At 42.6% G+C, this 22,760-nt stretch overlaps 1 protein-coding gene across 7 annotated transcripts in view; it reads left to right on the top strand.

The window, feature by feature from the left end:
• Positions 1-21,334, top strand: part of ATERDJ3B (DNAJ heat shock family protein) — a 54,934-nt gene extending 33,600 nt beyond the window's left edge. Inside the window, exons 10-12 of one of the 7 annotated variants that reach the window (XM_086508510.1) lie at positions 11,694-12,012; positions 14,746-15,064; positions 17,855-18,512. In XM_086508510.1, the coding sequence (XP_086364636.1) occupies positions 11,694-11,855 (162 nt within the window). In that variant the 3' untranslated portion in view covers positions 11,856-12,012; positions 14,746-15,064; positions 17,855-18,512. Of the gene's footprint in view, positions 1-163; positions 6,910-11,693; positions 12,013-12,609; positions 12,989-14,745; positions 15,355-15,664; positions 16,044-17,854; positions 18,513-20,965 lie in introns of those variants that run through there. The other 6 variants (XM_086508511.1, XM_086508509.1, XM_086508508.1 and 3 more) reach the window with 6 other exon arrangements.
• Positions 21,335-22,760: the final 1,426 nt, after the last annotated feature.

Genomic DNA, 22,760 nt, shown 5'->3' with positions numbered 1-22,760 from the left:
GGAAAGTTTTCTAGCTTGCTACCCTAATAGGACACACATTAATGCTGAAAAGGTGTGCATGTGCGCACGACTCGCATGCTCTCTCTTTCTCTCTCTCTCTCTCTCTCTCTCTCTCTCTCTCTCTCTCTCTCTCTCTCTCTCATCGATCGAGCTACCGAGCTAGGGAGATCCAGATGCCCACGACTGCGGAGGACTACACAACATCGACGGAGGCTGCATCAGAGGATTCGGATTACTTTGACTTGACATGCACGACGCCAGGTCAGACTATTGACCATGGAGGAGATTGATGATATCTGCTGGCGACCGATGATGGATCTCCTGTGATTTAGCTCTTTTTGAGGATACACCCACATTGTGTTGTATTACCCCTCATTCACTACTCTCACCCCCCTACTCATACCCTGCTTAGTTCACATCTAGCAGTTTAGGATCCTATAGTACCCTTTTTTTAAAATTTTGGTACTTTTTGGTAGTTAGATATTGTATCAGATTCATCCATTGTAACTTTTTGGTCTCATAGGTCATGTTGGCCTTTTGAAGACGTTAATACAACATTTCATTGCAGAGTTCTCAGAACTGTAGAAAGTGTGGAATAAACATGTATGCGTGATGTGGGTTCAGAATTGCAGAGATTGTCGACAAATATGGCATAAAAATGTATGCATAATGTGGAAATAACTATCTATGCATCTCTACCTGTGCTACTTGATGAATTGCCAACGTCCTTGATTGGCTCGGATTTCGAGGTGAGTACCTGTAGGACCAACTCTTGCATGCGTTGGTCTCTTTGCGCCTCACGCTCTAACTCCGTTACTCCATAGCCGTTCGCTTTTCTTCGGCCGCTATGAGTTGAGCTTCGCGCGCTTGCTCTCGCTCAAGCTCCATAGTTGCCCTTCGGTCTTTGACTGCCAAGCGCACTGGCTCACACTCACGCTCCATGGCTGCCCTTCTTTCTGCTAAGGCGGCACGTTGCACCTCTTGTTGTAGCATCATCTCCATCATCGACTTGACCAAAGCCTCCATAGAATTTGGTGCAATCCGTGGCATAGATGGGGATGGGGGAGGATCGGGAACAATCCTCTTGGTATAGAAACTTCTTTTCCTCCAACTCCACTCTCATCACCTTCACGCAAAGTATCCATTCCGCTTTGGGTGATGACCATACACTGAGATCTTGGGTACTTGGGTTCTAGGTTCTTGGAAGACTTGGGTTCTTAGCTTGCAATTGGTGTTTGAGAAGGCTTTTCTCTTACCCGAGCTCGACTCTTCCGTGCGGACGCACCCCTTGGCGGCCTTGCGCTCACACCAAAGTTGCTTTTTCCCACCCCACGTCGATTGGCCGGCCGCTAAGTGCACGGTCCGCTCTCAATGAGTGAAAAGAGGAACAAGGGGAGGTTGGACAAGCCCTTCTTTCTTGGGTTACCTGTCACTCTTCAAAAACACGTTTAGGAATCGGCACATCCAAGGGGACTTTGGTTACGTGCGACCGCAACAAGCAAACATTTTTCTGTGGTTCTTTCCTTGAGTGATACAGAACACTGCCAAAGAGCTCTGATACCAATGTAAGGTGCAACGCAAGTGAATGTTGATAGTGCTCAGGATGAGTGCTCGAACTTTACTCAAGGGGTTCTTTTTACTTACGGAAGGGAGAGCCTTCCGCTCTTCTCAGAGAGAGTGCAAGTGTAGTGACCACAAGCAAAGTGAATGCTACTGTGAAAGAGAGAGAGAGAGAGGAATACGACACAAGATGGGTTCTCAAACACCCCTCCAAGGGCCCCCTCTCTATGGCAAGAGAGGTCTATGCTTTAGATTGCACAAATTTGGTACAATGGTCTAGATGCAATAGACTTGCCGAGGATTCGACGACTATGATGACGATACGAGGACGGGCTGAAATTGCAAAAACGCTAATGCTGATCTGGCTGAAATCTGAATTTTGATATGAGGCTGATTCTGGGACTATGTCGGCGATGACGACGATGCGACGAAAACGTGGAGGGCTGATGGCTGAAAACTCTGCTGAAATTGAAAATGCTGGGCTGAAAACTGAGCGTGGGCTGATCTGGAATGTGTGGAGCGGATCTGCTACGGGACGGGGTGAATTCGTGAGGCTAAGGGACTGACCTGCTGCCGGCTATGGCTGAGAACCAAAACGCTGGCCTGATTGCTGTGCTTGAGGGCTGAATCCAAAAACGCTAGGCTGAATTTGCTGATGCTGATGGTTGAGGATCAAAACGCTAAGGGAAGGGCTCGTGGTGTGGGTATTGCTGAGAGAGAAGCTGCCTGCTTGGTGCGTTGCTTGGACACCTTCTTCTGTTGCCTCTTCTGCTTGTGAATGGCGCCCCCCTTCTCCTTATATAGTTGCCAGACACTGGGTCAAGCAGTTGCTTCCTAGCCCCCACGACCTTGAAAAAAGCTTTAATAAATTAATAAAAATGCCAAGTTTCACTGCTCAATTGGGTTTATGAAGTGGAAAATGCTCATGTTGGGTCCTACTGGGTTGTGCAATCAGAGGGCATGCAACTACTGTAAGGTGCAGCGGAATGAATGTTGAACTTTGCTCAAGATGAGTGCTCCGAATTGTGCTCAAGGTTTCCTTTTACTTACGGAAGGGAGAGCCTTCCGTTCCTTTAGTGAGAGAGTGCAATGGACACAAACAAAGTGAATGGACACTGTGAATGGAAGTGCATGAGACTGAGAGATAGAGAAGAGAATACGACACCAAAGACGTAAAACCCTCCTCCGAAGGCCCCACTCTCTATGGCGAGAGCGGTCTACTTATGATTGCACAAATCTTACAATGCTTGGACTTGCCGATGATGTCGACGACGACGAGACGGGCTGAAAACTGGAACTGAAATCTGCAAATCTTTATCTGCTGAATTCTGACTCTGTATCGGTGACGATGTCGATGACGACGATGCGTCGACGACGTGCTGAAAATGCAGATGCTGAAATATGCGTTTTTCGGGCTGAATCTGCAAATTGCGCAGGATTTGACCGTGCGGCGAGGAACTGTTGCGGGAAGGTGAGATCTGCGAGGTTCGGGACTTGATCTGCGGTGTCTAAGGGCTGAAAACTGAAAACGCTGGTGGTTCTTGATGTTCCGTCGCGGTGAATCTGCAAACCGCCGGGGTTGATCTGCAAACCAAAAACGCTAGGGCTGATTTGAAATCTTCTTGCAAAAGCTTTTGCTAGTTCTGTTGTTGTCGGATGTCTTGCAAATGCAAAACGCTAGGCTGATCTGTGGTTCTACTATCGCCGGGAATCTGCAAGTGCAAAAACGTTGGCTGATCTGGGTTCTTGATGCAAAACGCTAGCCTCGCTGCTCAAAAATGCTAGACCTTGCTGGGGGTTCCTACTGAGAAGGTGCCTGTTGAACCGAAGCTCCTACTGCCTCTTCTGCCAGAAAGTGCTAGCGCTAGGTTTGCTTATATACAAACTTAGCAAAATTGCCCTATCTACTTTCCAACAAAAGTCACTTAAAAATAATAAGTGAAAAATGTCAAAAATGCACTGTAAAAATGTTATTGATGGGATCTGATTGGAATCTGATGGTCATGCTGTGTGCAACCAGAGGATATACATCTAAATTAAGTGTCTGGACATGCATTGTCTGCGAAAAGACTCACAAAAGTACTAGATCACTTCCTATTCTAGATTGACTTGACTGAACTGAACCCTGATCATGCTGTAGCTTGTCCACCGATACACAGGGTTGGATGTGTCACTTGACAACTACTCTAAGCGCCTGGACATGCACGGCCTGTGCATAGGCTCACAAGGGTGCCGGAACACTTCCTAGGCTAACCTGAACCCTAGAACTGGGATAGCTTGTCCACATGCACATAGGGTTAGATCATAGATGTTCACGTGACAGTTAAGAAGGACACATACTTGCTATACATTTACATCAGAGACTGACCCTGTCTATATAGAGGAGATCTATGGTCATCTATGTATAGTAGCCAAGCCAGGACTCTTAGTGGAGGAGCTCATCCCTTTATTAATTGAGACATTGCATGATGCAGCAGCAGAGGCATACCCAAACACTCAGCCTGATCAGAGACGCCGTCTTGGGAGCATGCCTCAAAACAGTTGGTATGACGAGGAATGTAAAGAGACGAGAGCACAACTGTAGAGGGATCTTCTCCTAGGGGTCATTGATCACAGACAGGCTCGGATAGCCTTCCGACGCCTTGTGCGACGGAAGAAGCGAGCGTTCCTAGCTCGGATGGAGCGAGACTTATACCAGTTGTTCTTGAGCAGAGACTAAGGAGAGGCAAGATGTCTCTTTCATGAGTACTTCCCTCCCCCAGTGATTACTTTCCCTAATTTATGGGGTCAATATGCAACATCCTTATATACGGTCCCTGGACATACACCCTTTCTAGATCCTCTTGAGCCATGCCCATCTACAAGTATCTTCTTTACCACTGAGATGGTAAAGATGGCCATTAACAGGATGAGGACTAGGAGGGCATATGATCATGATGGTCTAGCAGTAAATCACTTTATACATGCTAAAGATATGCTGGTAGAGGTTCTTGCAGTTCTGTTCAATCGTGTCATTTGTGATGGTCTACGTGAGACTCGGAGATTGTCTACTATTGTGCTTATCTTCAAGGCAAGTGATCCTTCAGAGCCTAGCAACTACCGTACGATTATGATTGGACACACATTGGCACATTTGTATGCATCTATCCTTTAACAACAGATGAGCAGATGGGAAGAGAGTGAGGGTGTGTGGGCAGCGGGCCAAGCCGGTTTAAGGAGAGGCTTCTTCACTCTTGACCGTATTGTGACACTCAGAGTCATCATGGAAGAGGGTAGAGTACATGGAAGACGGATTTATTGTAGCTTTGTGGATTTCCAAAAAGCATTTGACATGGTGCCCAGAGCCAGATTGATGCGCAGACTACAGGAGATGGGAGTGCCCAAGGAGTTGATTTGGGGGATCATGGCTCTATACACATCAGTTTGTACGCACTTCAGAGGGGATATCTGATTTAATGCACTCCACTACTGGAGAGAAACAAGGTTGCCCACTGTCCCCTACTCTATTTGGTATGTATGTATATGGGGTTTCTGATTACATTGATAGAGAGGGTGACAGAGGTGCCCAACTGGCAGGGACATGGATTCCATTGTTGCTATATGTTGATGATATTGTGTTGATATCCGACTCACCGGAGGGCATCCAAGGCATCACCCTCCTTGGGGATAAGGTAAAATCAAACCGAGGGATCCCAAGCCTCGAGCAAATATTTCCGAGCAGGTAATAATCCGAGCCAACAGACAAAAAAAATAAGGATATGCGTTCTTGATCATCATTAAGAAAACCAACCCTTTCCTTGTCAATTTTGGATCAATTGATATCCAACCTAGCACTTAAATCCACAGCTCTAATCCTCTAAAGTCTCCTAAGCATATCTAGTCAACCATATAGATTAGCACAACTCTTATAAGGCAAAGCCAAGAGTTAAGATATGAATCTTATACTCTCAAACTTTGCAATTCAAAATATGGCGAATCTTATTTTAAATATTTTATTGTTTAGCAATTCTTTTACAATGCAAAGCCCAAACGACATAGTCGATAAGGGCATGGTAAACTGCAAGCCTTGGTAGGTTCTGACCACGATAGGTACAGAGGCTCAAAGCATCACAGGCAGCAACAAGTAGTGAGAGGGAGAGCGAGGCACAGAGAGGAGAGAAAAGGAGAATTGACCGGCAAGGGATTGGCATAATTTGAAAATTGTGTCTTTTTAGGCATAGTAACAAAAATCTGCCTTTTTAAGCATAGTAACACAACTATGCCGATGGACAGTTCTCTATTGTCAGAGATGGTTAGGTGATATAAGTGGGATCTAAGCCTCACTTGACCATCGCCTAAACTCTTAGAAACAAGGCCACCTACAATCTAAATACTATTCCAAGATACCTTAACACAAGCTTCCGACCATGGTAAGGTTCATAGACATCAACCTAATACCCCGTACGTACAATAGTTATAGCTTACAACATACAAAATGGCATATCTAGGGTTTTGCATGAGAATATTGAAGAAGGTCCACATAAATAATTTTTTGGGTTTCATTTTGTTTTGGAATTGTCTTGTCATAGAGAAGGCAATGCCATGAGGCACCAATAAACGTGGAGGAAAGACGACGAGGGGCTACGAGGTGCCAGGTAATGCTAAGAGTTGGGCGTAGGTGAGCTACGAGTGAGCATGCAGTTGAGCTGGCTACTGCGAGGGCAGATCACGTTCATACTTTTATTTTAATGTATGGGTTGCCATGTGCAACAAGATCACGTGGACGAGAGCCATCATTGAGCGTATCTTTTCAAAGCCATGCACGATCAAATCTTACATCTGTCCTTTTAGATAGAGAGAAATACAAATATGAAAGCTAGCAGTGGGAAGTAAGGCTGACATTGGGAGGAATCTTTGAAAGAATGAATAAAACACCGAAGGAGCCACAATGTGTGTCCCACAACAAAAAAAAGAAAATGGAAGGTTTATTAAAGAAGGAAAATGGAAGCTTTATTTGTTTGCAGATTCTCTCTCTCTCTCTCTCTCTCTCTCTCTCGTGTCTACCTTCTCTCTCCGTTTGTCTCTCTCGTGTATCCATGTTGGACCAATGAAAAGTCAGGTTCACAAACATGCAAAATTCTCTTTAAGGGAGATTCAAAGAGGAATTTTTTCAAAATAATCATTATTTTTGCAATTTTACTCTATTTTCTTAAATTTTCTAAGCGGATTTTCTCCTTTTGTCCCTCCCTTCAACTAATTTTTCAACTGGCTCAAGGCTAAGCTGAGGCACACTTTTCCTGCTATGTCCATAGGGTTCTCTCTCTCTCTCTCTCTCTCTCTCTCTCTCTCTCTCTCTCTCTCTCAACATGATGCTTACTTTACATTTGCCACCATATGTGACGAATAGCTGCCATAAGTGATTGTTCCATCTATGTCTACAGCATTATATGTAAAAACACCTATTGCACACAATTGGCATGCTTTACGCTTGTCGACCGGCATCCACGATCCCCTATTCGGAATGTCAACATTTTTGTACCCACTTCTATCACAATGCCCACAATCTCATGCTTGCATAAACCGAGTCCCATCATCAAGTGACCTGCCAATGCACAAGAGGGGCTCTAGAGATGCGCACTAGCCCCACCCTAACCGAACGCTTCCACTCATTTTGAATCTAATGCAAGTCGGTGTGGCAGATTCCACAATGTGTTACTTTGAAAGCTACATCATCTTGCCAGTAGCCCTGCGGACAAAGGATAAGGGAGAGAGCATGCAAGGTTTCCCATGCATGCATCCGTCGCAGAAGACGGAGCCATGTGCAAGCTGTGAACAATGTTCTCTCCGCTCTCTGTGTGCCTCCTCTCTCTCTCTCTCTCTCTCATCACTACGAGTGCAGTTGATGCAGCCCCACGACGCAAATTAGAATGGGAGCCTTGATGTGTAGGTTGCAGCTAGCCCTTGACGGCCTGTGACGAGTGTAGTCTCTGGCCCTTGACGACCTTCGCGCGACACAACCACGGGAGAAAGCTGCTCGAAGAGGAGCGCATTACTTGCTACTAGCGCGAGGGATGCGGGGAGGGTATCTCGAGGAGGGTGAGGGGTGGGCAAGCACAGCAGGCAGCGAGCAATCCTCCTCTCTCTGCCTCTCTCTTTCATTGTGTTCAGTTCTTTCAATTGAAGTAACCTTGTGTTTGCACCAAGTACTAGATCTGAGTTAAAATACTTGAACCCTTCCGTTGCACTTGACACCATCCTCCAAAGACTGAATAGATCCTTTAGCCTCTACCAAGGAAGTGGGAGCCAACGCGAGCCTTGTGATAAAAAAGGACTCTAATAAGAATGCCCTCATGACGATGTATGTAAGAGGCTTGGACACCCAAGCGAGAAATCAATAGCAACACACAAACAATGCACCAACTAAACGTGAATAGGGGAATCCACTTTTGAAAGTTGAAAATTCGCAACTTGCCGAGAAGAGATGACAGCAGACGGGTCCCAACCACCCTCAAGAGCCCCCTTACTTTGTTGCCAGAGAAAGTACTTGCTTTAGATTACTTGCACAAATGTTGATACAATGGGTAAAATGCTGAAAACTGATTGCTATGCCGATGCTGATGCAAAATCGCTAGGGCTGATCTGATGCTGTAGGCCGAAAGCGTTGATATGGGTACTTGGCGTGGGACTGGGTAGTATTGAACTTTTGATGCTCCAAATGGTGACCAATGGGTTGCTTATATAGATTCTTTAGCCATTTGCCCTACCTTATTATAAATGTCATGTCAAAGTCACTTATTAATAAATGACTTAAGTGACTGCTCATATGTCTACATGCTCAAGTGACTAAACTGTGCAAGTGAGGGTATGCAACTATGACCTGCCTGATCATGCACGTCTTCTAGAGGCTCACAAAGTGCCAAGCTAGATCCTAAGCTAACTAAGACTAATGCTAACCTGTAGCAGTAGCTTGTCCACGTGGCTCAGGTGTGCTGCGATGTAAAGACCGAACTACCGAGTTACTAGGTAGCCTTACTACTGTCGCAGAATATCACTCGTAATGCTTACTCTCCCTTGCAAGTAAAAGCTACCATTTAGTTTTGTCATGAAAACATTACGGGTGAAGATGGAAGGTAAGGGTGCTTGAAGGTATTTCCAATGGTTCCAACAAAAGTGGATGCACGCTACATTCAAATGCAGATGAGGGCTAGGGATCGTTTCTCCAACTCCTTCCATATCCGCATACGAGGCAAATAGATCTTGGTACTTAGATTTTGAGTACCAAGATCTGGATCTTCGTGTATCCAATGCCGATCTTTGTTCAAAGACATAGTGATGACGGGAGCGTGCCTGATGCGCAATGGACTAAGAGTGGGATTGGCTAGTAAGTCTGTGACAGGGATGTGAAAAAAAAATGAGAGTTGTTCTTTGGGTTCTTGGTTCTTGATTCTTCCCTCCAGTTCGCGAAGCCGATGCACGTCCAGAGCTCTGATTCTAATGTCAGGTGCAACGGAAGGTTTTAAGGATTTTAACTTAGATGTAGTACTTCACACAAACACAAGGTTACTCTACTTCAATTGAAAGAACTGAACTTGATGAAAGAGAGAGGCAGAGAGAGAGGAGAGATGACACCAGATGCCGGGTCCCAACAACCCTCAAGGGCCCCCTTGCTTTGTTGCCAAAGCCTTAAGTGACTATATTGTGCAAGTGAGGGCTCTACTAGTGTCACGTGACACATCCAACCCTATGTGTCCGTGGACAAGCTACACCATGATCAGGGTTCAGTGAGTCCAGTCAAGTCTAGATTAGAAGTGATCTGGCACTTTTGTGAGTCTATTCGTAGACCGTGCATGCCTAGTCACTTAGCATAGATGCATATCCTCTGGTTGCACACAGCATGATCATCAATATTCCCTTCAGAATCCATCAGATTCAATCAGGGGAATTTTGCAGTGCATTTAGCCTATTTTCCCTATTTTTGACATTTTTCACTTATTATTTTTAAGTGACTTTCCAACAAAAGTAGGTAGAGCAATTTTGCTAAGTTAATATATAAGCAAACCCAAGTTAGCACTTTCTGGCAGAAGAGGCAGCAGGAGCACATGCTCAACAGGCACCTTCTCAGCAGGACCCCAAGGACTTCTAGCGTTTTTGCTCCACAGCAACTTGGCTAGCGTTTTTGGACAAGACTCCACAGATCAGCCAGCGTTTTGCATTTGTAGAATCCCAGCGACATAAGACAAATTTCAGCCCCTAGCGTTTTTGCATCTGTAGCCAACCCTAGCGTTTTGCAGATTCTTCGCGACGGAAACTCAAGAACACATGAGCCCCCCTTATCGCAGCAGATGCAGCAGCGTTTTCAGCCTTGAAGATGGTAGCAGATTCAGTCCGAGTTGGTTGTAGAAGACCTCCATTTTCAGCCATAAAAACGCAGCCAAAACAGTCATTTTTAGCCACCCAAAACAGCCCAAAGATTTGCAGATTTTCAGCAGTTAGAAGACCACATATTTCAGCTCTAAAGTCGTCGTCGTCATCTCCGTCGTTGTCATTGGCATAGTCTAAGGTTGCATCAGTCCATTGCATTGTCATTGTACCACTTTGTGCAATCATAAGTAGACCTCGCCGACGAGAGTGGGGCCCTCGGAGGAGGGTTTTACAACGTCTCTGGTGTCGTATCTCTCTTCTCTCTCTATCTCTTAGTCTCATACACTTACACGCACAGTGTCCATTCACCGATCATAGCACTTTCCATAAAGAACGGAAGGCTCTCCTTTCCATAAGAACTAAAAGGAACCTTGAGCACTTTCGGAGCACTCATCTTGAGCAAAGCGCAAACAATCATTCCGTTGCACCTAACAACTAGGTTACTGCAAAAGGATTTCACATTGTCGTTGTCATCAGAGCCTTGGAGTTCCCTCCCCAACTTTGGTCTTCAAGACATAGTCACAAGGGACGCGTCAGGGGATGGGGCTCAAATGGATTTTTAGTGTAAAAAAGAGGGCGGGACGGCAATTGGGACGGGAAGCCCAAAAATGGGCGTCCCTTGTGACTATGCTTCAAGAGCCACCTTCAGCTATCGTGGCTCATAGCTCCTTGTCTGCTGTAGTGCAGCGCTTTGTTCCTCAACCTGTGTCAACCTCCTGCCGTCTCTTTGGTGATGTCAGATGTCTCTTATCTATCATCCTTGTCGTTGAGTGCTCTCTCCCTTGTGTTTGTTCATTGGTTAGATCATACTAGTTGGTGGGCATATTCCCGATGTCCGAAGTTCCTTGTCCTTTTCACGGCTGGTGGCCTTTGGTGGTTGTGGTTTTTGATTTACAGCTGCAGAGTGCGCATATCTTTCAGATCCTCTCTCCACCTAGCTTGCTAGGGCACTTTCTACTCTATTTAGGAGAGGTTTTTTACCTTGGCTTTCAGTTTCTACAATTTCCCCTTGTGGCTAGTTGTATCTAGTTTTTACAGTTTCGGTTTATTGCCTTTGGGCCTGCCTTTAAGCAGTGATGTACTTGCCCTCAGAATTGGCACCGTCCGGAGGACTTTTCAAGTAATAGAAATCAGCCTTATTTCTCTCTCTTGCGCGCGCGCGCACACACACACACACACACACACACACACACACACACAGAGAGAGAGAGAGAGAGAGAGAGAGAGAGAGAGAGAGAGAGAGAGAGAGAGAGAGAGAGAGAGGAGAGAGAGAGAGGATGAAATGATATATTAACGTCTTCAAAGGCCAAAATGACCTACAAGACGAAGCTGTTACAACATAGTGAATCTGATACCATGTCCGGAATAAAAAAGAACTGAAACAAAAAATACAACTACTCCAAGCTGGGACTGTGTGGATGTGCCAGCTAATACAAAAGGTGCCCAGTACAATGTGTAGAGCAATGAGAGAAGAGGTGCGAATGGGGTGGGGGGTGAGGTATGGTAGAGATCCATCCTCATCTGCACTCTGGACATCGAGAAAGTATGGCTTGAATCCTCTGCTGTAGTCTCCGTCGATATTGTGTAGCTCCTCTCCTCAATTGCGGTCGTCTAGATCTCCCTAGCTCCATTGCTCGGTCTATGAGAATGCAGAGAGAGAGAGAGAGAGAGAGAGAGAGAGAGAGAGAGAGAGAGAGAGAGAGAGAGAGTTTGAGTTTGAACTGGAATTGCAGGGTGTGACAAAGCCCAAGTCTGTCAAAAGATTTCGAGGGGAAGGAATGCCTGCGTTTGAGAGTATAAAGAAGGGTGACTTAATAGTTACCTTCGAAGTAGCTTTTCCGGAGTCACTGTCAGACAGCCAAAAATCTGCTATCACTGCAGTGTTCAAGAGTTGAGTATGCACAAAAATGCATGGATAAAGAAAGAGAAACCTAGCTGTTGAACATGGACGGAGCCAACAGTTTTGAGAAATAGGACATTGAGATTGAGTACTGTGGCTGTGTTGGAGGCAATCCTAAAGATAGTTTTGTTGTTCAAATTCCACCAAAACTGGTAATCTTTACTCTGGATTATCAGAAGCAGTTTTGAAAGCTTCTCTCTTTGTCCATTTATAGCACCATGTTTTCATCATGACCCAGGCACATTGACCATTGCATAAATAACACATCCTTGGATGGTTTCATTGCCTTAAGGAGGCAATGCTTAGTGGATGAGATTCCATCCGCGGAGTTACTTATGTATTCTCCCTACCGAGATGCACGACGTGAGGGACTTTGTGATGGGCTAGCCCCTTCAGCTATATGCAAACATTAAATTGTGTTCTAAAATTTGGCTTTCTATTCCACCTTTGATTTTATAGCAGTATTTTCTGTGTGTATTGTATTTAGCAACATTTTTTGGAGAACTATGTGCACATCAAGATGCCTCCTAGTTTTGGTGGTATAGAGGTTAATGGAGAAGGTCTAAAAATTGGCAATCTTCCTACCTTTGATTAGGGCAACAATTTGGTCTCTCTCAATCAACCCCCCCCCCCCCCCCCCCCCCCCCCCCCCCCCCCCCCCCCTCTCTTTCCCCCTTTTCTAGTATTACAGTCTCTTGACTATTCATCATGTTTTTTGTCATCATGGGCTACAATGCTTTTTCATGTAGTGTTGGTAATTGCTATTCCCTGGAGAGCATTCCATTTGGGCTTATTGAATCAACCTCGGTGCTTCAAAGAGCTCTGTATCTCTACCTTTCCAATTTATCCACCTCTTTACCTGTAAACTGGAGTCCTCGAGAAAGTTGTTATACTGATGACATTTGTGCCAGACAAGCTTTTCTTCGTACAATCGGGTCACTTTCTTTGGAATAGTCTTTATTTGTTTCCTTTCCATAGGTTTTTTGCAAGCCTTTGTTGTTGATGTTTTGATGAAGGCCCTTGTTGGATGTTTGGTCCTCGAACATCTTGGTGTGATTAAACCACTTTTCCTAGAACATGTACTCATTAAAATGAGACTTGTTTTTTTAAGCTCAAGAACTTAGTATTTGTTGAGATTGCACTTTATATGGCCCTCGTTGTTTTGACTCATTTAGCACCGTAGAATAGAGGGAGCGTTCTCGGGAATAGATTTTTTGAAAGGATGAGAAAGAGATGAACAGTTTAAGTGAGTAAAAGTTTTTGCCCTTTATGGAACATGTTTTACTGGCTTGAAAGTTGGAGGTGTAGCTCTTAATTTGCATGAGAGGTGCCTACCACTGACATGATACCCAGGTGCTAGAATACAAATAGATTTCATGGCTCTAGGCACAATCATACCTGAAGACATTTCTTTTTTCTAACATAATTATCGTTTTCACACAATCAAATCTATAATGGAAGATATTCTCCCAAGAATACATTACAAGTCATGCGAGGACGGATAAAACTCCTCCTCTACACAATGAGCTCGTGGCCAACATTGTTGTGGTGCGTGCTCTACTGATGGACCCATTAATTAGCTTATGACTGTGAAGTGGCTTTGCTTGTAGTGTGGTGTTGTGAGTGCATCATGAGACCTAATTATCCTTGCTGAAGATTGCAATGAATCTAAGACAATGGTATACGTAAAGAGAAGTGGAGCCATTATGTCATGATGCTAAGACTAGATACAACATGCACATCGAATTCTAATTGTAAGCATCATCATCCTCATTTCCTACCAAATGCAATAGAGAATGCCTAATAGTTTAAGAACATTCTTATGGCAAGAATTTCCTAATAGTTTGAGAACATTCTTATGGCAAGAATTTCCTACCAAATGCAATAGTTTAAGAACATTCTTATGGCAAGAATTTCCTACCAAATGCAATAGAGAATGCCTTCATAGATATTGTCTTTTTGTTAGTAGAGATTTTTTTTGAAAAAAGGACCTCGTAAGGAAGAGAAATGATTAATTTGCTAATTTGCCTCCAAAAATAGGCATTTTCACAACATTCGGGTATATCTTTTGCCTTTACCGATTCGTTTCATCCATCGTCGCTTTCCTTGGAACTACAAATTTGTTCCTCACCTATGCTTCGTGCAGGGTATTTTAAAATATTTGTTCTTTTATTCAATGTCCACATCCCATTTAACACACTTTGAACCCACATTTGTATTTATGGTAATCTCTAATCACTTTCGAATCATTCCACTCCACTCTCTTTTTCTTCAACACACTTCTATATCCTTGCACAAGGTATGTTTCTAGGTAGTCTCTACATGCACATGAGAAAATATCTTCTATTTGGACCCTACAAAGTGTGCTTCTTGACATGCCAACAAGCATTGTAAGTATGCAAGTTTCATTTTAATGAGATAAAATCTAACATAAGAGATTCTAGACACTCTAAATGAGCCCTGTTTTGTTGTTCTAATGTTTTCTTTGACATGGTATAAAGGGTAGCCAATTTTCCACTTCATAGAATTCTTCTGGCTATTAAAAAAAAAAGGAATTGTCATCCATCTTTTGTGGAGATTTGTGCAAAGATTTAAAAGCAAAAAAAAAAAAAAAGCGAGCGAATTTTGCTTCGGCAACATGCTGGAATGGTAGAGATCCATCCTCATCTGCACTCTGGACATCGAGAAAGTATGGCTTGAATCCTCTGTTGTAGTCTTAGTCGATATTGTGTAGCTCCTCTCCTCAATTGCGGTCGTCTAGATCTCCCTAGCTCCATTGCTCGGTCTATGAGAATGCAGAGAGAGAGAGAGAGAGAGAGAGAGAGAGAGAGAGAGAGAGAGAGAGAGAGAGAGAGAGAGAGTTTGAGTTTGAACTGGAATTGCAGGGTGTGACAAAGCCCAAGTCTGTCAAAAGATTTCGAGGGGAAGGAATGCCTGCGTTTGAGAGTATAAAGAAGGGTGACTTAATAGTTACCTTCGAAGTAGCTTTTCCGGAGTCACTGTCAGACAGCCAAAAATCTGCTATCACTGCAGTGTTCAAGAGTTGAGTATGCACAAAAATGCATGGATAAAGAAAGAGAAACCTAGCTGTTGAACATGGACGGAGCCAACAGTTTTGAGAAATAGGACATTGAGATTGAGTACTGTGGCTGTGTTGGAGGCAATCCTAAAGATAGTTTTGCTTTTCAAATTCCACCAAAACTGGTAATCTTTACTCTGGATTGATCAGAAAGCATTTTTGAAAGCTTTGTCCATTTATTAGCAACATTGTTTTCATCATGACCCAGGCACATTGACCATTGCATTACTATCACATCCTTGGATGGTTTCATTGCCTTAAGGTGAGGCAATGCTTATGTGGATGAGATTCCATCCGCGGAGTTACTTATGTATTCTCCCTACCGAGATGCACGACGTGAGGGACTTTGTGATGGGGCTAGCCCTTCAGCTATATGGCAAACATTAAATTGTGTTCTAAACTTGGCTTTCTATTCCACCTTTGATTTTATAGCAGTATTTTTCTGTGGTTATTGTAGTTTAGCAACATTTTGGAGAACTATGTGCACATCAAGATGCTCCTAGTTTTGGTGGTATAGAGGTTATGGTTGAGAAGGTCTAAAAATTTGCAATCTTCCTACCTTTGATTAGGGCAACAATTTGGTCTCTCTCAATCAACCCCCCCCCCCCCCCCCCCCCCCCCCCCCCCCCCCCCCCCCCCCTCTCTTCCCCCTTTTCTAGTATTACAGTCTCTTGACTATTCATCATGTTTTTTGTCATCATGGGCTACAATGCTTTTTCATGTAGTGTTGGTAATTGCTATTCCCTGGAGAGCATTCCATTTGGGCTTATTGAATCAACCTCGGTGCTTCAAGGAGCTCAGTATCTCTACCTTTCCAATTTCTCCACCTCTTTACCTGTAAACTGGAGTCCTCGAGAAAGTTGCTATATTGATGACATTTGTGCCAGACAAGCTTTTCTTCGTACAATCGGGTCACTTTCTTTGGAATAGTCTTTATTTGTTTCCTTTCCATAGGTTTTTTGCAAGCCTTTGTTGTTGATGTTTTGATGAAGGCCCTTGTTGGATGTTTGGTCCTCGAACATCTTGGTGTGATTAAACCACTTTTCCTAGAACATGTACTCATTAAAATGAGACTTGTTTTTTTAAGCTCAAGAACTTAGTATTTGTTGAGATTGCACTTTATATGGCCCTCCTTGTTTTGACTCATTTAGCACCGTAGAATAGAGGGAGCGTTCTCCGGGAATAGATTTTTTGAAAGGATGAGAAAGAGATGAACAGTTAAGTGAGTAAAAGTTTTTGCCCTTTATGGAACACGTTTTACTGGCTTGAAAGTTGGAGGTGTAGCTCTTAATTTGCATGAGAGGTGCCTACCACTGACATGATACCCAGGTGCTAGAATACAAATAGATTTCATGGCTCTAGGCACAATCATACCTGAAGACATTTCTTTTTTCTAACATAATTATCGTTTTCACACAATCAAATCTATAATGGAAGATATTCTCCCAAGAATACATTACAAGTCATGCGAGGACGGATAAAACTCCTCCTCTACACAATGAGCTCGTGGCCAACATTGTTGTGGTGCGTGCTCTACTGATGGACCCATTAATTAGCTTATGACTCTGAAGTGGCTTTGCTTGTAGTGTGGTGTTGTGAGTGCATCATGAGACCTAATTATCCTTGCTGAAGATTGCAATGAATCTAAGACAATGGTATACGTCAAGAGAAGTGGAGCCATTATGTCATGATGCTAAGACTAGATACAACATGCGCATCGAATTCTAATTGTAAGCATCATCATCCTCATTTCCTACCAAATGCAATAGAGAATGCCTAATAGTTTAAGAACATTCTTATGGCAAGAATTTCCTAATAGTTTAAGAACATTCTTATGGCAAGAATTTCCTACCAAATGCAATAGTTTAAGAACATTCTTATGGCAAGAATTTCCTACCAAATGCAATAGTTTAAGAACATTCTTATGGCAAGAATTTCCTACCAAATGCAATAGAGAATGCCTTCATAGATATTGTCTTTTTGTTAGTAGAGATTTTTTTTGAAAAAAGGACCTCGTAAGGAAGAGAAATGATTAATTTGCTAATTTGCCTCCAAAAATAGGCATTTTCACAACATTCGGGTATATCTTTTGCCTTTACCGATTCGTTTCATCCATCGTCGCTTTCCTTGGAACTACAAATTTGTTCCTCACCTATGCTTCGTGCAGAATATTTTAAAATATTTGTTCTTTTATTCAATGTCCACATCCCATTTAACAAACTTTGAACCCACATTTGTATTTATGGTAATCTCTAATCACTTTCGAATCATTCCACTCCACTCTCTTTTTCTTCAACACACTTCTATATCCTTGCACAAGGTATGTTTCTAGGTAGTCTCTACATGCACATGAGAAAATATCTTCTATTTGGACCCTACAAAGTGTGCTTCTTGACATGCCAACAAGCATTGTAAGTATGCAAGTTTCATTTTAATGAGATAAAATCTAACATAAGAGATTCTAGACACTCTAAATGAGCCCTGTTTTGTTGTTCTAATGTTTTCTTTGACATGGTATAAAGGGTAGCCAATTTTCCACTTCATAGAATTCTTCTGGCTATTAAAAAAAAAAGGAATTGTCATCCATCTTTTGTGGAGATTTGTGCAAAGATTTAAAAGCAAAAATAAATAAATTACCGAGCGAATTTTGCTTCGGCAACATGCTGGAATGGTAGAGATCCATCCTCATCTGCACTCTGGACATCGAGAAAGTATGGCTTGAATCCTCTGCTGTAGTCTCCGTCGATATTGTGTAGCTCCTCTCCTCAATTGCGGTCGTCTAGATCTCCCTAGCTCCATTGCTCGGTCTATGAGAATGCAGAGAGAGAGAGAGAGAGAGAGAGAGAGAGAGAGAGAGAGAGAGAGAGAGAGAGAGAGAGAGAGAGAGAGAGTTTGAGTTTGAACTGGAATTGCAGGGTGTGACAAAGCCCAAGTCTGTCAAAAGATTTCGAGGGGAAGGAATGCCTGCGTTTGAGAGTATAAAGAAGGGTGACTTAATAGTTACCTTCGAAGTAGCTTTTCCGGAGTCACTGTCAGACAGCCAAAAATCTGCTATCACTGCAGTGTTCAAGAGTTGAGTATGCACAAAAATGCATGGATAAAGAAAGAGAAACCTAGCTGTTGAACATGGACGGAGCCAACAGTTTTGAGAAATAGGACATTGAGATTGAGTACTGTGGCTGTGTTGGAGGCAATCCTAAAGATAGTTTTGTTGTTCAAATTCCACCAAAACTGGTAATCTTTACTCTGGATTGATCAGAAAGCAGTTTTGAAAGCTTCAGGTCTACTCTTTGTCCATTTATTAGCAGCATTGTTTTCATCATGACCCAGGCACATTGACCATTGCATTACTATCACATCCTTGGATGGTTTCATTGCCTTAAGGTGAGGCAATGCTTATGTGGATGAGATTCCATCCGCGGAGTTACTTATGTATTCTCCCTACCGAGATGCACGACGTGAGGGACTTTGTGATGGGGCTAGCCCTTCAGCTATATGGCAAACATTAAATTGTGTTCTAAACTTGGCTTTCTATTCCACCTTTGATTTTATAGCAGTATTTTTCTGTGGTTATTGTAGTTTAGCAACATTTTGGAGAACTATGTGCACATCAAGATGCTCCTAGTTTTGGTGGTATAGAGGTTATGGTTGAGAAGGTCTAAAAATTGGCAATCTTCCTACCTTTGATTAGGGCAACAATTTGGTCTCTCTCAATCAACCACCCCCCCCCCCCCCCCCCCCTCTTCCCCCTTTTCTAGTATTACAGTCTCTTGACTATTCATCATGTTTTTTGTCATCATGGGCTACAATGCTTTTTCATGTAGTGTTGGTAATTGCTATTCCCTGGAGAGCATTCCATTTGGGCTTATTGAATCAACCTCGGTGCTTCAAAGAGCTCAGTATCTCTACCTTTCCAATTTCTCCACCTCTTTACCTGTAAACTGGAGTCCTCGAGAAAGTTGCTATACTTATGACATTTGTGCCAGACAAGCTTTTCTTCGTACAATCGGGTCACTTTCTTTGGAATAGTCTTTATTTGTTTCCTTTCCATAGGTTTTTTGCAAGCCTTTGTTGTTGATGTTTTGATGAAGGCCCTTGTTGGATGTTTGGTCCTCGAACATCTTGGTGTGATTAAACCACTTTTCCTAGAACATGTACTCATTAAAATGAGACTTGTTTTTTTAAGCTCAAGAACTTAGTATTTGTTGAGATTGCACTTTATATGGCCCTCCTTGTTTTGACTCATTTAGCACCGTAGAATAGAGGGAGTGTTCTTCGGGAATAGATTTTTTGAAAGGATGAGAAAGAGATGAACAGTTAAGTGAGTAAAAGTTTTTGCCCTTTATGGAACACGTTTTACTGGCTTGAAAGTTGGAGGTGTAGCTCTTAATTTGCATGAGAGGTGCCTACCACTGACATGATACCCAGGTGCTAGAATACAAATAGATTTCATGGCTCTAGGCACAATCATACCTGAAGACATTTCTTTTTTCGAACATAATTATCGTTTTCACACAATCAAATCTATAATGGAAGATATTCTCCCAAGAATACATTACAAGTCATGCGAGAACGGATAAAACTCCTCCTCTACACAATGAGCTCGTGGCCAACATTGTTGTGGTGCGTGCTCTACTGATGGACCCATTAATTAGCTTCTGACTGTGAAGTGGCTTTGCTTGTAGTGTGGTGTTGTGAGTGCATCATGAGACCTAATTATCCTTGCTGAAGATTGCAATGAATCTAAGACAGTGGTATACGTCAAGAGAAGTGGAGCCATTATGTCATGATGCTAAGACTAGATACAACATGCGCATCGAATTCTAATTGTAAGCATCATCATCCTCATTTCCTACCAAATGCAATAGAGAATGCCTAATAGTTTAAGAACATTCTTATGGCAAGAATTTCCTAATAGTTTAAGAACATTCTTATGGCAAGAATTTCCTACCAAATGCAATAGTTTAAGAACATTCTTATGGCAAGAATTTCCTACCAAATGCAATAGTTTAAGAACATTCTTATGGCAAGAATTTCCTACCAAATGCAATAGAGAATGCCTTCATAGATATTGTCTTTTTGTTAGTAGAGATTTTTTTTGAAAAAAGGACCTCGTAAGGAAGAGAAATGATTAATTTGCTAATTTGCCTCCAAAAATAGGCATTTTCACAACATTCGGGTATATCTTTTGCCTTTACCGATTCGTTTCATCCATCGTCGCTTTCCTTGGAACTACAAATTTGTTCCTCACCTATGCTTCGTGCAGAGTATTTTACAATATTTGTTCTTTTATTCAATGTCCACATCCCATTTAACACACTTTGAACCCACATTTGTATTTATGGTAATCTCTAATCACTTTCGAATCATTCCACTCCACTCCCTTTTTCTTCAACACACTTCTATATCCTTGCACAAGGTATGTTTCTAGGTAGTCTCTACATGCACATGAGAAAATATCTTCTATTTGGACCCTACAAAGTGTGCTTCTTGACATGCCAACAAGCATTGTAAGTATGCAAGTTTCATTTTAATGAGATAAAATCTAACAGAAGAGATTCTAGACACTCTAAATGAGCCCTGTTTTGTTGTTCTAATGTTTTCTTTGACATGGTATAAAGGGTAGCCAATTTTCCACTTCATAGAATTCTTCTGGCTATTAAAAAAAAAAGGAATTGTCATCCATCTTTTGTGGAGATTTGTGCAAAGATTTAAAAGCAAAAATAAATAAATTAGCGAGCGAATTTTGCTTCGGCAACATGCTGGAATGGTAGAGATCCATCCTCATCTGCACTCTGGACATCGAGAAAGTATGGCTTGAATCCTCTGCTGTAGTCTCCGTCGATATTGTGTAGCTCCTCTCCTCAATTGCGGTCGTCTAGATCTCCCTAGCTCCATTGCTCGGTCTATGAGAATGCAGAGAGAGAGAGAGAGAGAGAGAGAGAGAGAGAGAGAGAGAGAGAGAGAGAGAGAGAGAGAGAGAGAGAGAGAGAGAGAGAGAGTTTGAGTTTGAACTGGAATTGCAGGGTGTGACAAAGCCCAAGTCTGTCAAAAGATTTGGAGGGGAAGGAATGCCTGCGTTTGAGAGTATAAAGAAGGGTGACTTAATAGTTACCTTCGAAGTAGCTTTTCCGGAGTCACTGTCAGACAGCCAAAAATCTGCTATCACTGCAGTGTTCAAGAGTTGAGTATGCACAAAAATGCATGGATAAAGAAAGAGAAACCTAGCTGTTGAACATGGACGGAGCCAACAGTTTTGAGAAATAGGACATTGAGATTGAGTACTGTGGCTGTGTTGGAGGCAATCCTAAAGATAGTTTTGTTGTTCAAATTCCACCAAAACTGGTAATCTTTACTCTGGATTGATCAGAAAGCAGTTTTGAAAGCTTCAGGTCTACTCTTTGTCCATTTATTAGCAGCATTGTTTTCATCATGACCCAGGCACATTGACCATTGCATTACTATCACATCCTTGGATGGTTTCATTGCCTTAAGTTGAGGCAATGCTTATGTGGATGAGATTCCATCCGCGGAGTTACTTATGTATTCTCCCTACCGAGATGCACGACGTGAGGGACTTTGTGATGGGGCTAGCCCTTCAGCTATATGGCAAACATTAAATTGTGTTCTAAACTTGGCTTTCTATTCCACCTTTGATTTTATAGCAGTATTTTTCTGTGGTTATTGTAGTTTAGCAACATTTTGGAGAACTATGTGCACATCAAGATGCTCCTAGTTTTGGTGGTATAGAGGTTATGGTTGAGAAGGTCTAAAAATTGGCAATCTTCCTACCTTTGATTAGGGCAACAATTTGGTCTCTCTCAATCAACCACCCCCCCCCCTCTCTTCCCCCTTTTCTAGTATTACAGTCTCTTGACTATTCATCATGTTTTTTGTCATCATGGGCTACAATGCTTTTTCATGTAGTGTTGGTAATTGCTATTCCCTGGAGAGCATTCCATTTGGGCTTATTGAATCAACCTCGGTGCTTCAAAGAGCTCAGTATCTCTACCTTTCCAATTTCTCCACCTCTTTACCTGTAAATTGGAGTCCTCGAGAAAGTTGCTATATTGATGACATTTGTGCCAGACAAGCTTTTCTTCGTACAATCGGGTCACTTTCTTTGGAATAGTCTTTATTTGTTTCCTTTCCATAGGTTTTTTGCAAGCCTTTGTTGTTGATGTTTTGATGAAGGCCCTTGTTGGATGTTTGGTCCTCGAACATCTTGGTGTGATTAAACCACTTTTCCTAGAACATGTACTCATTAAAACGAGACTTGTTTTTTTAAGCTCAAGAACTTAGTATTTGTTGAGATTGCACTTTATATGGCCCTCCTTGTTTTGACTCATTTAGCACCGTAGAATAGAGGGAGCGTTCTCCGGGAATAGATTTTTTGAAAGGATGAGAAAGAGATGAACAGTTAAGCGAGTAAAAGTTTTTGCCCTTTATGGAACACGTTTTACTGGCTTGAAAGTTGGAGGTGTAGCTCTTAATTTGCATGAGAGGTGCCTACCACTGACATGATACCCAGGTGCTAGAATACAAATAGATTTCATGGCTCTAGGCACAATCATACCTGAAGACATTTCTTTTTTCTAACATAATTATCGTTTTCACACAATCAAATCTATAATGGAAGATATTCTCCCAAGAATACATTACAAGTCATGCGAGGACGGATAAAACTCCTCCTCTACACAATGAGCTCGTGGCCAACATTGTTGTGGTGCGTGCTCTACTGATGGACCCATTAATTAGCTTCTGACTGTGAAGTGGCTTTGCTTGTAGTGTGGTGTTGTGAGTGCATCATGAGACCTAATT

The sequence above is a fragment of the Adiantum capillus-veneris genome, chromosome 3 (genome assembly GCF_014529385.1).
Source record: "Adiantum capillus-veneris isolate H3 chromosome 3, ASM1452938v2, whole genome shotgun sequence".
In the NCBI taxonomy this organism is placed as follows: Eukaryota; Viridiplantae; Streptophyta; class Polypodiopsida; order Polypodiales; family Pteridaceae; genus Adiantum; species Adiantum capillus-veneris.
This window is presented reverse-complemented; position numbering and strand designations above follow the sequence as displayed.